The sequence below is a fragment of the Mytilus californianus genome, unplaced genomic scaffold, assembly GCF_021869535.1.
Source record: "Mytilus californianus isolate M0D057914Y unplaced genomic scaffold, xbMytCali1.0.p SCAF_2, whole genome shotgun sequence".
Lineage (NCBI taxonomy): Eukaryota > Metazoa > Mollusca > Bivalvia > Mytilida > Mytilidae > Mytilus > Mytilus californianus.
The window spans coordinates 136,836,663-136,851,157 of NW_026262668.1; the positions used below are offsets into that span (position 1 = coordinate 136,836,663).

At 32.7% G+C, this 14,495-nt stretch overlaps 1 protein-coding gene and 1 long non-coding RNA gene across 2 annotated transcripts; one reads left to right on the forward strand and one right to left on the reverse strand.

Annotated features, from left to right (window-relative positions):
• Positions 1 to 312: 312 nt before the first annotated feature.
• LOC127731155 (probable transcriptional regulatory protein TTE1135) lies at positions 313 to 10,531 on the reverse strand. Its single transcript, XM_052240087.1, has 6 exons — positions 10,428 to 10,531; positions 7,309 to 7,689; positions 5,043 to 5,152; positions 4,174 to 4,310; positions 2,270 to 2,447; positions 313 to 563 (listed from the first exon to the last, which is right to left on the reverse strand). The coding sequence occupies exons 2-6, from the start codon at positions 7,670 to 7,672 to the stop codon at positions 348 to 350; spliced, it is 1,005 nt and encodes a 334-aa protein (XP_052096047.1). The 5' UTR covers positions 7,673 to 7,689; positions 10,428 to 10,531; the 3' UTR covers positions 313 to 347.
• Positions 10,532 to 11,165: 634 nt separating this feature from the next.
• Positions 11,166 to 13,887, forward strand: LOC127731156 (uncharacterized). The gene is made up of 3 exons (XR_007995519.1): positions 11,166 to 11,686; positions 13,035 to 13,111; positions 13,480 to 13,887. It is a non-coding gene; the product is annotated as an uncharacterized LOC127731156 (long non-coding RNA).
• Positions 13,888 to 14,495: the final 608 nt, after the last annotated feature.

Genomic DNA, 14,495 nt, shown 5'->3' on the forward strand with positions numbered 1-14,495 from the left:
CAACTCCGCCTGATTGATCAGGTAGTAAATTTATTCTTTTCCTAACCCCTTGAAAGTACCCCTTAATGGTTCTCCCTGCACACAAAATATGTCATGTAAAAATACACAGGTAGGAATGACCTGAGGTTTCTGTGAACTGTAACAGACATGTTTTAAAAGGTGCAAAAAAGAAGAATGGAGCAAAATATTCTTTTTCTAATTTCTAAACTCGTTAATATAATGAAGGCTAAAATCACTAGGCTATTTTCTGCCATCTTTTGATTTGGTAATAAATTTCACAAGGGCATAGAGAAAGGAAATCAATATTAGAGACACAGTTATAAACAAGTTTTATTTTTAAACAAACATCAACTTTCAGGTTCTGCATTAATAAATACTTCTTCAACGCCCTCTACTTCCTTGACTTTATCTATAAGTTTGTACAGTTTTTCCATGTTATCTGAATTCATTTGAACAGTTGATGTTGGTATTGGTATAAATACTGACTCAGCATAAACTACATTCAATCCTTTAGATTCTAAATATTTCCTCACTTGATTCACCACTAAATAATTACACTGGAACTGAAGATAATATACAATGTTATTAATAAATTAAATTCCGTGTGGTGAACCAACGCCTGTGAAATCGTTTTGGTAGAGTCCCATGTTATTAATAGTATACATGTAAAGTCATTAAATTTGAGATCATAGTGTTTTTTAGGTTTTTTTTAGCTTGAATGAAATCTATAAGTTCTTGATAGAGTTTGAATGTATGTAATAGTTGCTTTGTCTTTATTACACAGTACTGAAAGTTCTAACAGTCATTCACTGATGTTAAGTATAACAAGTTACACAATGCTGTAAGTTCTAACAGTCATTCACTGATGTTAAAAAGTTAAACAGTGCTGTAAGTTCTAACAGTCATTCACTGATGTTAACAAGTTACACAGTGCTGTAAGTTCTAATAGTCATTCACTGATGTTGACACGTTACACAGTACTGAAAGTTTTAACAGTCATTCACTGATGTTAACAAGTTACACAGTACTGTAAGTTCTAACAGTCATTCACTGATGTTAACAAGCTACACAGTGCTGTAAGTTCTAACAGTCATTCACTGATGTTAACAAGCTACACAGTGCTGTAAGTTCTAACAGTCATTCACTAATGTTGACAAGCTTTACAGTGCTGTAAGTTCTAACAGTCATTCACTAATGTTAACAAGTTACACATTACTGTAAGTTCTAACAGTCATTCACTAATGTTGACAAGCTTCACAGTGCTGTAAGTTCTAACAGTCATTCACTGATGTTAACAAGTTACACATTACTGTAAGTTCTAACAGTCATTCACTGATGTTGACAAGTTACACAGTGCTGTAAATTCTAACAGTCATTCACTGATGTTTACAAGTTACACAGTGCTGTAAATTCTAACAGTCATTCACTAATGTTAACAAGTTAAGGATGTAGTAATCTTTTGAGGTCAATCATAATGAATTAATATGTAGTATCAACAATATATGTCTGTATCTTTAAACCTACTTGCATACAAAACATCTACTGAACACTTGTTATAATTAGAATTTACAGATAGAACAGAAGTCAAAACTAATACAAGAAAAATAACCAGTTTATAGACAAGTATGTCACTAACAAACTTTGGACTTTAATTCATTTGTGAGTGAATTGATCCTGTTCACAATTCAATGAACTTAATGGAAATATGTGTTTAATGCTATAATAGAATACTATTTATAATAAGATTTTTAGTATCCGTTTATATATTAAGAAATTGTTAAGAAACTAATGTTCCAACTCCCTCAGGCAAAGTTCACCTTAGATGGATTTGGCCTAATAAAGTTCTATACTTTATTCTTAAGTCCCTTTCAGTAATAGCTCTTCAGTTGTTCAGGATCTTATACATCTGTTTGCTTTCAAATATTTGGCTTTGAGCAGTTCCTGATGAAGGGGGTCTCATTGGGGGGTTCTGATCCCAGATCCCGCTTACTGTTTTGTCAGATTCCCGTATCCCGCTTACACTATGTATGTAAGCAATTCTCATTTTTTTTGTAATTTCCTGTGACCCGCTAGACTTCATTTCCCTTTTTCACGGCACAATAATTTGACTTTCACTTGTCACGCTTACAAAAAAACGGCAATCCCGGGTCATGCTTAGACCCCAATGAGACCCACGATGAAATAAATCCAGAAAATTACTTCAGACACATAAAATTTATAAAGTGTTATTATCATTTTGAATGTAGTTACACGAGTAAGGTGTTCCTACCTGTAGTACATCTATTCCTTCCTCTCTGGTTTCCATGGAGACATCATCAGCCTCAGCTTCAATAGCTAACTCTATATGATCATCGTGGTTTCTACTGTCTTCTTCACCAAGCTCAACATCTACAAAACCTTTTCTCTCAAAACCACGTGTAGCTGTCCCTTGTTTATCTATTGTTGCCCTAGAAACAAAAAAACAATTGTTGTATCAATTAATTATTGAATTAGAAAAGTATTTATTGTTTTCACTATTTGTAATTTTATGTTTTTTTGTAATTTTTTATTTTATCTGAAAGAACTTCAAGCATTGAGATACATAGATATACACATAATATAAGTATTAATATTAAATTTTTCTATAGCAGTCTTAAGCTAAAATGGTAAGTACCCTACATTTATGCAAATATGGTAATTATCTACTAGATCATACTCATCTTTTATCACTCAGAATAAATTGCATGAATACGTAGGAAAAGTTAATCATGGCATTGGCCTCCTCCTCTTACCACATGTATCTCTGTCCATAATATGAGGTCAAACATGAAAGGCACCAGGAGAGGCCACCAGAGATCATTAACATTTAGGGGTCAGACAGGACATGTTGGACAGAATTACAAAGTAAATAACAACCATAGTCAAGGGGAGACAACTCAAATACAATAAAACAAAATTAAGTATATATATATAACAATATCAATATTCATCATAGACAGCAATTTTATGATGCACACAAACCACTGTCCAATTGTGATGTGCATCAACATCTTATTAATTCTACATAAATTATTATAACGCCTTAAATGAGTACAAAAAGATAGATCTCCCCTCACACATAAACTAAGTTTTTAATCAATTTCCATTTGTAATTTTATGTTACTTTACTGAAATGAACTCATCAAAATCAGCTTGGACTAACCACTGCAAAAAATGATGAGACCCAGGACTTGCTGAAAAATATCCTAGTGAGATCCCTATTGTCATACCATGTATATATATATATATAGATTGTACCATCTCCTTTAATAAAAGTTAAATAAATAGTGGAAATTTAATTTGTCGAGAGTAGAAATATTGTATCATAGGAGATACTATGGTGGAAGCTGTTTCTCTAGTGATATTTTGTATCATAGGAGATACCGTGGTGGAAGCTGTTTCTATAGTGATATTTTGTATCATAGGAGATACCGTGGTGGAAGCTGTTTCTCTAGTGATATTTTGTATCATAGGAGATACCCTAGTGGAAGCTGTTTCTCTAGTGATATTTTGTATCATAGGAGATACCGTGGTGGAAGCTGTTTCTCTAGTGATATTTTGTATCATAGGAGATACCGTGGTGGAAGCTGTTTCTCTAGTGATATTTTGTATCATAGGAGAAACTGTGGTGGAAGCTGTTTCTCTAGTGATATTTTGACAATATTAACTCAAATGAATCTTTCTATTTATATGATCTGCAAAAGATGTTCTTTCTATGTGAAGTCATCAGACATGGTCACCTTCTACATGACATCACAATAATGAAATCAAAGGAAAGCAAGAAAATTTGAAATTTGAATATTTAGTTTCTCAGACAGTGGGCTCTATGTTTCCTAGACTTAAATGTGGTATAAATCTGACTGATGTCAACTTTCACCAAAATCTTGGTTTTTGGCCTATTTGGGGCGTAATTGTCAATGCTTTGTTAGAAAAGATCGGTAAAAATAGTTCTATTTCACTTTCTTATATGTCTATCCATCAACTTGAAACAATTGGATTAATATTTGGGGCTAAATAGGGCCCTTACTGATCTTAATCCTTTATGATAATGTACTGATAACATTGTGTGCATGGGTATTATTGATATCCTGAAAGAAGACATCTGATGCAGATACATAATGGTTAATAAGTCAAACAAATAATAACGTTACTTACCCAAATTTTTTAAGTCTGGCTTGAATATCTGGTCTGGTTCTCTTTGGAAGATCAGTAAAAGCTTGTATAATAAACTTCAACCCACCAGCACCGGTACATTCTATTATCTCCTCCCGCGAACTTTCATTCTTTGATGCCTGAAGATAAAATCATCAACATTTGTCATATTTGTATTTGGAATTTAATACACTTTGTTATTAATAAAATTGAGAATGGAAATGGGGAATATGTCAAAGAGACAACAAAACATAGTTTAATTTGTATCAGTGGTAAGTTTACCATAACTGTATTATTTTATTTTTATTTAAGGGGTCTATTCCTTGTTTGTGTTAGACTTTGCCTTTCTGAAGATTTACTTTCCAAAAGGCAAAGTTTAAAATGAGTTGGTACATTTATAAATTATTCTGTCCAAAAAGTTGCCATAGTAGCTCTGAGAATTTCCTGACAAAGGTCTATGGTTCTCTCTGGGTTCTCTAGCTCCCTCCAACAAAATATGGCTGTCAAAATATAGCCAAGTGTACTGTAAGGGGTGTCAAACACCTACAATCAATCAATTAACTTATCTAAAAATCAGTTGATCAGAGTGATTTCAAAACTTTTTTTTTATTTAAGGGCAAACACCTGAAAGGTGTGTGGTAGATTATTCAAATGGTGTTTTGTTTTTTATGCAAGTCATTAACATATCTATGGTCTTATCATATTCCTTTATTTCAAAATTCATGAGTGGTAACATGGAGCCAAATTAGCCAGCTTAAAAATGGTCAAGTCCTACAACTCATGCAAAAATTGTCAAATCAAAATGACAAAAAAATACGGCCAAAAATTACATTTTGTGCAGATATTAAAAACATTGGCATTAATATATTTACTGTGTTACGGATTATCCTCAGAATGGTGTCCATTGCAATGTTTTTCTGTTTACCAGAATCAATACATCTTCCCAATTCATTGTTCACTTTAGGATCTGTAGAGGCATTATCTGAAATATACCACGGTTCACACTTATAATATATGATGATGAATTTGCTTTTCGTGTCCATTGGCAAATATAATATTCACATCAGGAAAGGATAAAATTGAGGATGGAAATGGGGAATATGTCAAAGAGACAACAACCTGACCAAAGAGCAGATAACAACCGAAGGCCACCAATGGGTCTTCAACGCAGCGAGAAAATCCCGCACCCGGAGGTGGGCCTCAGCTGGCCCCTAAATAAAAATGTGTACTAGTTCAGTGAAAATGGACGTCATACTAAACTCCAAAACATATAAATGAACTAAAATTAAAAAAAATACAAAACTAACAAAAGCCAGAGGCTCCTGACTTGGGACAGACGCAAAAATGTGGCGGGGTTAAACATGTTTTGAGAGATCTCAACCCTCCCCTATACCTCTAGCCAATGTAGAATAAAGAAACACACAGCAATACGCACAATAAAACTCATTAAAAAGAAGTCAGAGTCCGATGTCAGAATAGGTAATAAAAGAAACTAAGCAAAATGACAATGATACATAAATTAACAAAGGACAACTAGCAGTTACTGACATGCCAGCTCCAGACCTCAATTAAACTGATTGAAAGATTATGTCTTTAAACATCCCTCCCGTTTGGGGTTTAGTATCATACCATCATAAAATATATGAGAAGAACATAACCCGTATCATGCCAACAACTGGTTTTAGAATAAATGTGTTTATTTCCGATGCAAAGACCCTACGAGTGAATCAATATTAATACCAAAATATGCAATCCTTAATGACCTGACAACAGTATCGTAACTATATCCCTTCTGAATAAGTCTGTTTAAAGGTTTGGTTAGCTTTTGAGGTGAATACCGACATTTTTGTGCTTTGTAAAGAATATTACCTTAAAAAATTGGATGTGAAATACCTGAACGTATAAGATGTCTGCATTGTGTTATAAGTACTAAACTGACAAGCTAACAGTCAGTAGGAAGACATGTCACCCTACCCAGACACCAGCATTATTCTGACTCAGAACCAACCAGTCATTGTTCTTACTCCTAATTGCTGCCTGATTAGAAGACAAGCATCAAATTAATACCAATTTTCAGGTCTTTGGATTGAACCCATGACCTTTCAATGAATATGTTTAATTCCTAACTGAAGTTTCTCTGGAAACTTTGTTATAAACAGTACTATAATATCTGTTCCTGTTGGAACACATATTTTATTTATACTCTTTATTCTGTCAGGAACAAATACCGTAATATTTACAAGCAAAAAAAATCTTCTCCAAAAGCAAAATAGAACTCTAGACAATTCACTACAGAACATGTAGTAAGCTAGTTATTACATGTATTAAGTCAATCTTCATGATCTAAAGATAATGAGTTAAACAAAAAATACTACAAAATTTACATATTTATAAATTAGAAAATTTAATAATCTGTTTTTAGAAATTTTATTTCTGGTTGTTTAGACATTTTAAATGGGTTTATGTTTTCAAGACATGTGGAAAAACATTAAATTGCTCCATAAGGGAAAAAATGCAAAATAAAATATATTTATGGGGCCCTAATAACAATGAATTATACTTGTAACAAGGAATTATTTGAATCTGGAATAATTTTAAATTCTGGAAAATTGATTAGAAAATAATGAAAACTAACCTAACTAATTAGGGTTAGACCTGAGCACATGTCTAAGGTTAATTTTACTTTCACTAATATATTTCATTATGAACTAACTAACCCCCCTTTGCCATGCATGCATGCATGGCTAACCGTATTTAGTTGGGTTAGTTTTCATCATACATTTCTAATCAATTTTTCAGAATTCAAAATTATTCCAATTTCAAATAATTCCTTGTTTTGTGTATACTTGGCTAACCCTACCTACCCTATAGTATTTTTTTTTGTCATCTTTCAACAAGCACTATTAATGACAGACAGTTTCCACTGTTTAAAGGAGTCAAAAACTGTTAAAAAATAAACGCATTATTTGCCTACCTACCAATGCAAAATTTTTTTTACGCATGTTAACGGAAACACAAGTATAATTTTATAAGGCCTATGTTACTCTCTTCTCAATATTTGAGCCCTACATGTACCTTCAAATATTTAGTACAAAACTGACATCACAATTTTAATAACCTTATATTAGAAATAAATACCTTTGAGAGCATTTTTTATCCTTAACGTTAACATTTGTGTTTCCTTTCCTCTTAAGGCATCCTGTTCACCTTTGGTGTGTTTAATATTCTGCCAATGGCTATGTCCTTTCTGCCTGTTTTGTTGATAAAAAATATCACTAAAATTCAAAACTGAACCTGACTTGAACACTGTTGTATTATTACTTAATGAACAATTTAATCTAGAATCTGTCATGTAACAACAATTGTGTTTTTGCCTCATTATTGTTCCATCATGATGACATGTCAAGGACCAAATGCTGATATTGTTCTTTAACTGAATTTTGGCTAGTATATCTTGGATACCAATGGCTGATCTGAGTGTAAAAAGCTGTTTGCAATTCATTTTAACAGTGTTTCAATCTGAAAAAAATATTTATATTGCATATTATCATTTTAATATAATGAAAAAGTACTCCATTATGTTATGTGAATAAGAATCTTTCAATTACACCTGAATAAAACAAATAGTCCAAATGTGACTTCAACTTATCCCAGGTTCTGATCATCCAGGGTAGCCAGTTATATCCCATTTCCATATTGAACCTCCAGGGCTCTTCAGTTACATCATCTTATATCCCATTTAAATATAGAACCTACAGGGGTCGTCATAAGAACGAACATTAACCTGACCAGTAGGGTCAGTTAAAATTAATATCTTAGCTTATTGCCTAAAATTTACCTGCTCCTCTTAATTTGAAGCTACAAAATTTGATCATAAATTTACTGATACATACATGTAGGGCCAGTTTAAAACAACTTTTACTGGCCTGGGCCATTGGACCAGTGCTCAAGTCAGATCCTGGCCTTGTACAGTCAACCTGTTATGTTAACCTTGAAACTTTATTCACTGGGATATTTTTGTTTTCCAATGCTCATAAATTTGTAATTGATTTGGCTTCTGTTTTGATTATAGAGTGCAATAATGAGTGTAGACAAAACAGTGTCTGGGATATTAAATTATAATTCTGATATCATGGATGAGTTTTTAAAACCACTACCTTGATGTTAATGATTGAGTATTTTCTGTGTACGTTTTCTTGTATTTGAAACTTCATCACATCAGGTCTAATTATGTTAAATCCATCCAAGGGACCTTGAAATCCACCCAGCTTAAAAAGGGTGTTGGGTAACTCAAATTTTAAAATTTGGAATGAAAAGATTATTGACATTTTACAGTTTTAAAAAATTGTTAGTAAGTTGAAAGACATGTGTTTAATCCTTCTTTATAGATATCTTGGGTCCTCAATTTTCCATATCGTCTGCTACCATTTCTACTGATGATAGATGTTTGTGTTACATGTTTGACAGTCGAAATCATTGAAGAGAAATTCAATGAATGTTGATTGGAATGTTGACATGTACTGAAATCCCTAATATATACTGCCTAAATACCCTAGAAATGATAAAGACTCTATAATTTAAGAAAATATGTCATTTATATTCAGAACAATACTCATAGGAAATCAGACAAATTATTTTTGCAGCCTGCATGCAATTTTCTTATGTAGCTATAAAGAAGGTAGATAACTCTAGTTTTTTTATGTAATGTTTTGTAGATTGTTGGTTGTCTTTTCGTTTTTGCAATGGTATTATCCATTTTCCTTTAATTAAGGATTTCTTATACATGTAGTACCCATGGCAAGGGTCAGGCAATGGTAATTTTTGTCGGACATGACCTAAACTGAAACGTGTTTGACCGAAATGGCAGATTGGGATTTACCTAGATCATGAAATATTTCTTTTACAGAAATAATTTTGGTCATTTCAAAATTCAATGAGATTGGGGATTTTTAATGGCCATTTTGCACTAATTGGTATCTTTTGCCTCTCTTTTGATAGTGCAAACATGATTTTTTTTAAATGGTACAAAGTAATAGAAAATGGAATTATTTTCCTGAAAGAACCATATTTTCATTTTGGGTTTTAAATAACATGAATAAGCTGGTCGACTTGAAAATTTTCAAATTATATTTTCACAGGCTTGTAGCTTTTTCTGGAAAACAGATGTGGTATGAGTGCCAATGAGACAACTCTCCATCCAAGTCACAATTTGTAAAAGTAAATCATCATAGGTCAAAGTACGGCCTTCAACACGGAGCCTCAGCCCTGACTTAGGATAGGTGCAAACAAATGCAGTGGGTTTAAATGTTTTAATAGGCGCCAACCTTCACCCTACCTGAATTGAACATACAACATGTACAATGAACGAATAAATTTGATACATCTTTAAAGAAACCTACTGCATTTTTCATAAATATGTGCCATTTCAAGTAAAAATGTGGATTAAAAAATTGAGAAAGGTATCCCTCATTGAGAAATAGTTATTCATTTGGGGAACTATTCCCCATTTGTCAATAGACAATACACCTTATCACTAATTGTCTGCCATTACTCTACATCACAGAGGTAGGTTCCTGTAAAATTTTGACTTCACAAGAGAAAATGTCTGAAGCCACAAAGGAAAAATTATTGTTGTATGACGTCAAAAGTTAAAATGTCGCAAATTCTCGGGTCAAGTGTCGCAGATTTTCAAATAGCGATAAGAAAGGAATTTTATATTTTTATAGTGACTGATTTTTAACCACCGTATGACATGTATGATAGGCACAGAAACATTTTAATTATAAAACAAAGGATTTTTAATATAAGTGTGTGTGGGTAGGATTTCACTGTAAATATAGAGCACTGCAACATATTGGTGGAGGCATCACTGTGCATAGAAATTGCGGATCACAAGTTCTACATACTAGCGTATGGTTCCTCTACAAAGGGGGTTAAAGATACAGAGGTAAGGTAAGATAAGGCCCATTGTCCAGCCTGATTAACTGCTACAAGCCTACATCATACATGTCTTTTTTTTATATTTCTAGAGGGTTCATTCAATGGAAATTTGGGTGCATTCCAACGGAACATAGGTGTTTTAAGATCATTTCGGCGATTCGAGATGTATACTAAACACAATGTAAATACTCTCAATAATAAATAATGGGAACTGTACGTATGGGAGGTTTGACATCCCTAGCAGGAGATTGATCTTGAGAATTTGTGACACCCATTAAACATGTTCATTTCAGTAATCGGACCAGTTTGAAAAATACCATAGATGTAACTTTAAGTAGCCTAGATCTAGGATCTCACATGTGCCGGTGGGTTCACCTTCAGGATTTTTATTTTTGGTTGAAGTTAAAATATAAACTTCTGAGTCAATCTCGGACATATAACGGTATTATTCCGAAAAGCTGGGGGGAACAGTACACATTATCGCTATTTGTGTTGAGATATTCTCGAAAAATTAAGTTATCTCTTTCGGCCTGTTAGTTAATGGAAATTTTAATTCAGTCCACCCAAATAACCAGGCATACTGAATTATCAAAAAAGACAACTCGGATCGTCAATAAGTCAACTCGGACGGAGACATGTCAACTCGTACTCAACCAACTCGAACCCTATTTTTACCAACTCGTACCCAATATTTTTTTTATCATGGTAGTGTTCCATTTATAAGGTTATATCAAGGATTTGTATAGTGAGAAGGATTGGAATCTCGTGAACTATTTGCATTGCCTGTATTGAAATAAGCTGCGTATGATGAGATTTTGCGAGATTTACCGTGATGCATCTCGTTAGTCGTTTTTCGTCCACCATTACAAGTTGAATTTATGTCGTTTCCAGATAAACTCGACGTTTTGTAAGTATACTATAACAAAATTACATGATGTGATACTTTTAAGTGTAAGTTTATGACAGTTCTGATTAAAAAAACAGTTTATATCTTTACAAAACACATTGTCTGCATCTAAATATACTATGCATTTTATCTATTGGTCATTGTAATAATCCCGCCCAAATAGGCGGTCCAAACCACAACTTTAATCTCAATCTCCTCCTTCATAATACGGAATTGTGTTCAGAAACTTGAATTATATGAAATAAATGTGTGTGGTGCGTGCATATTATAAACTATATAGTGTAAGGAGCTTTCGTTGTTGTTATTTTAATGGTTATTTCAGACCAACCGTCAAAAATCGTCCCGCGTCAGTGCAAAAAAGGGTGGACTGATAAAATATCAATAAAGTGCCACAATCGGTCGATTTCAACACTAAAACGTAATTATATCAATTTATCATAGTTTATTTGTTGTACTTTCTAAAACATTTGGCTTGCAAAATGATAACGTGTGATATTATCATATTTTCAAAATACCGCTACGGTTACTAGATGCATCCAAAAGTCGTTATAATGGGCGGGACCAAATTAACATAAATAAACTTCCTGTAGTCCCTCGAACGTGATGAAAAATGTTTACAGTAGAATACATAGTTTGCATCTGTCGTTTCATGGACATTTACACCAAAAGGTATTGTTTTTTCCTTTAGAATTGATATGAAAATGTACTGGGAAATACCTTTATGCCTTCAAGGGTTTACAGAACCCTGCTTACGTTCACCACATCAACTGAGTATATCAATCATACAGTCATGCACATAGGCTACTGTCATAGGTGATGGCATATTTTGGCAGTAGTATAAAGTGAAAATATAGGGACACTATTAATTTACAAGTTAAAGGCGTGTTCTTACTATCATATATTAAGACTGTCTATCTCTCCAATTTTTTGGTATACCTCAGGCCTGTACCAAAGATAACAGGAGATAGTTACATTTGTATATGTGTATATGCATGTATGTGCTTAAAAGTGTGGGGGATAAGGGTACGACTTCAGTGCGACTAATTCAGTTAATGAAATAAAAAATATATATTGACGTCTTCAGGATAAATCACAAGCGCTCGTCCCAGACCAGTATAATTTTTCTAACTGCCCAAATGAATAAAAAGAAATTTTATGAAAGACTATTTTTCAGGCTTTGTTGTCAAAAAGTGTTCCACAAAACAAAAAATTTCTTAACACTCATAAACAAAAACCAAAAAGAAAAGAACGGTCCATTCACTTGTACATGTATGGAGAATTTGAAAGTAAAATTAGGCACTTCATCAAGGAGCAGTTATAAACTCTCAGCTCACTACTAAAAACTCTTCATACATGTATTGTCAGGACTCTTGGGCGTCGGGGTTCATCATTTGAAATATAAAGAAATACCAAAATAGTCAAAAATTTTATGTTGTCATGGTCAAACATTTGATATTCTTGGGATGGATACATGTCTACTAAAGTACATAATTAATCCTTGTTACCCCAATACAATCAACCGGTTATGTACTTGTATAGGATGCATAATGTGCCAATGCGGACTTTAAAATTCTGAACTTTTTCTGACCAGACTCCACATTCTACATAAATTCATGTCTTGTATTTTATTATTTTTGTGATGTATTATGAACTGTACACGTGTTACTTTGTTAATGTTCACACATATATATATATGTATACCATAAAACCCACGATAACTGGATTAATTTCAATAAAATACATATCCCAGCATTATTATAGTGAACATGTAAATTACATCTGTTTACATGGTTTAAACAGTAACAGATTATACATAACCCAGCAGTGACGAGTGCCCAATTATTCTTTTTTAAATTACTGCAAAATTCTCTAAATGTTATTTGATAAAAAATAATTATTTAACTTTTATATATGGACGGCTAGGAGAGTAGCTTACTCTTGATACATAAGTAATAAAATTTCAGTTACTGTGTATAATTGTTTAACATCATATTTGCATTAAGTTTTTTACTTTCAGATGTAAAAGATATTTTGTGTTCTAATAGTACTTCTCTCTGAAGACAATAGTTGATTATGGCTGTGGATAATAATCAGGTAACTACATTATTATATATATAAAATAATACTGATACCAGAATTACTTTAAAATCATTATATTCAGAATTTGTGCAAGAATCATACCAGTGTGCCACATCTCTTAATATTTTTTACAGAAATTCTTAGTTGAATTCTAGCCAGCTCTGACAGCTTTCAGCACTAGTACTAGTACTGCCACAAAATGTAATTTTTAGATTCTTATTCGTAGGCAGGTGTATTTTGTTTTACATGTAATGTTTTATTTTTTTTTGCTTTGAAATTAAATGGATTAATATTATAATTTTACAATATGGAAAATGTCAGGGAAACCCTAATTATATTTTATGTATTTTAGTCTTACAAAAAAAAATGTTTGTTATTTTCAGGATACCAAAGTTAAAGAAAGGAGATATGTTTCTTTGTGGTGAAAGTGCAAGAAATAACACCATATTCTGACTTACAAAATGATCACTCATACTGCATGCAATACAGGGAAAGGCATCAAACCAAGCCTCTAGAAGACATACATTTGTAGAATGTATTTTCTATGATGTACACGTCGCAGAGGATACTTTATGTTCCAAAAATTCAAATACAAATTGTGTCAGCTCCTGTGACAAACTTAAAACGGAAGTTAACCAGAGTATGAAATCACCATTATCAATATGTAAAATCCAACCAGTGACTATATATTTATTCAAATAGTGTCATGAATGGAATTAAAAAAGGACTTGGAAAATTAACATGTTTTAATATTGCTTTGTGTGTTAATAAAATTTGTTAGCAAGAACAAACTTCTTTTATTACAAGACATCCAGAATACATGTCTTCATACATGTCATAGCGGGTACCAGCATTTCTGTGGTTGGGTGTTCCCAGATAGTTTAGTTTGTAACAATGTTCCATTTTTTGGTCTTTCATGCTTGGTTCATAAGGAATGTTTAAAAATATTTCATGTGGGTATAAAAATAAGGAGATGTGGTACGATTGCTATTAAGACAACTATCAGGAGATCAAAGGACAAGGATGTAAACGAAGACAGGTCAGTTCTCACTAAGATAGGTTTTCTAGGTACAATGTAGGTACTTTTCGAAAGTGGATAACCAATGGATTTATTGGGTCAATGGGATGAAGGTGGGGTGATGTTGGAATGAATATTTTAGCTTGGTGAGAATAAGTAGAAGAAATAATGTTGCCCGTTCAAGATGAAAATGAATAAGCTGCTGCATTTCTGCCTCACATTAAGCATGTAAAATTATGTAAAAAAGTGAAAATGAAGCTATGTGACATAAACAATCTGAGCAACAGATAAAAATGAAATAATATTGACTATTTGTGAATAATCTGTCCAAGAGAAATCCTCCTGCCTTACCCCCTAAAAATGAAATGATTGTCCACTTAT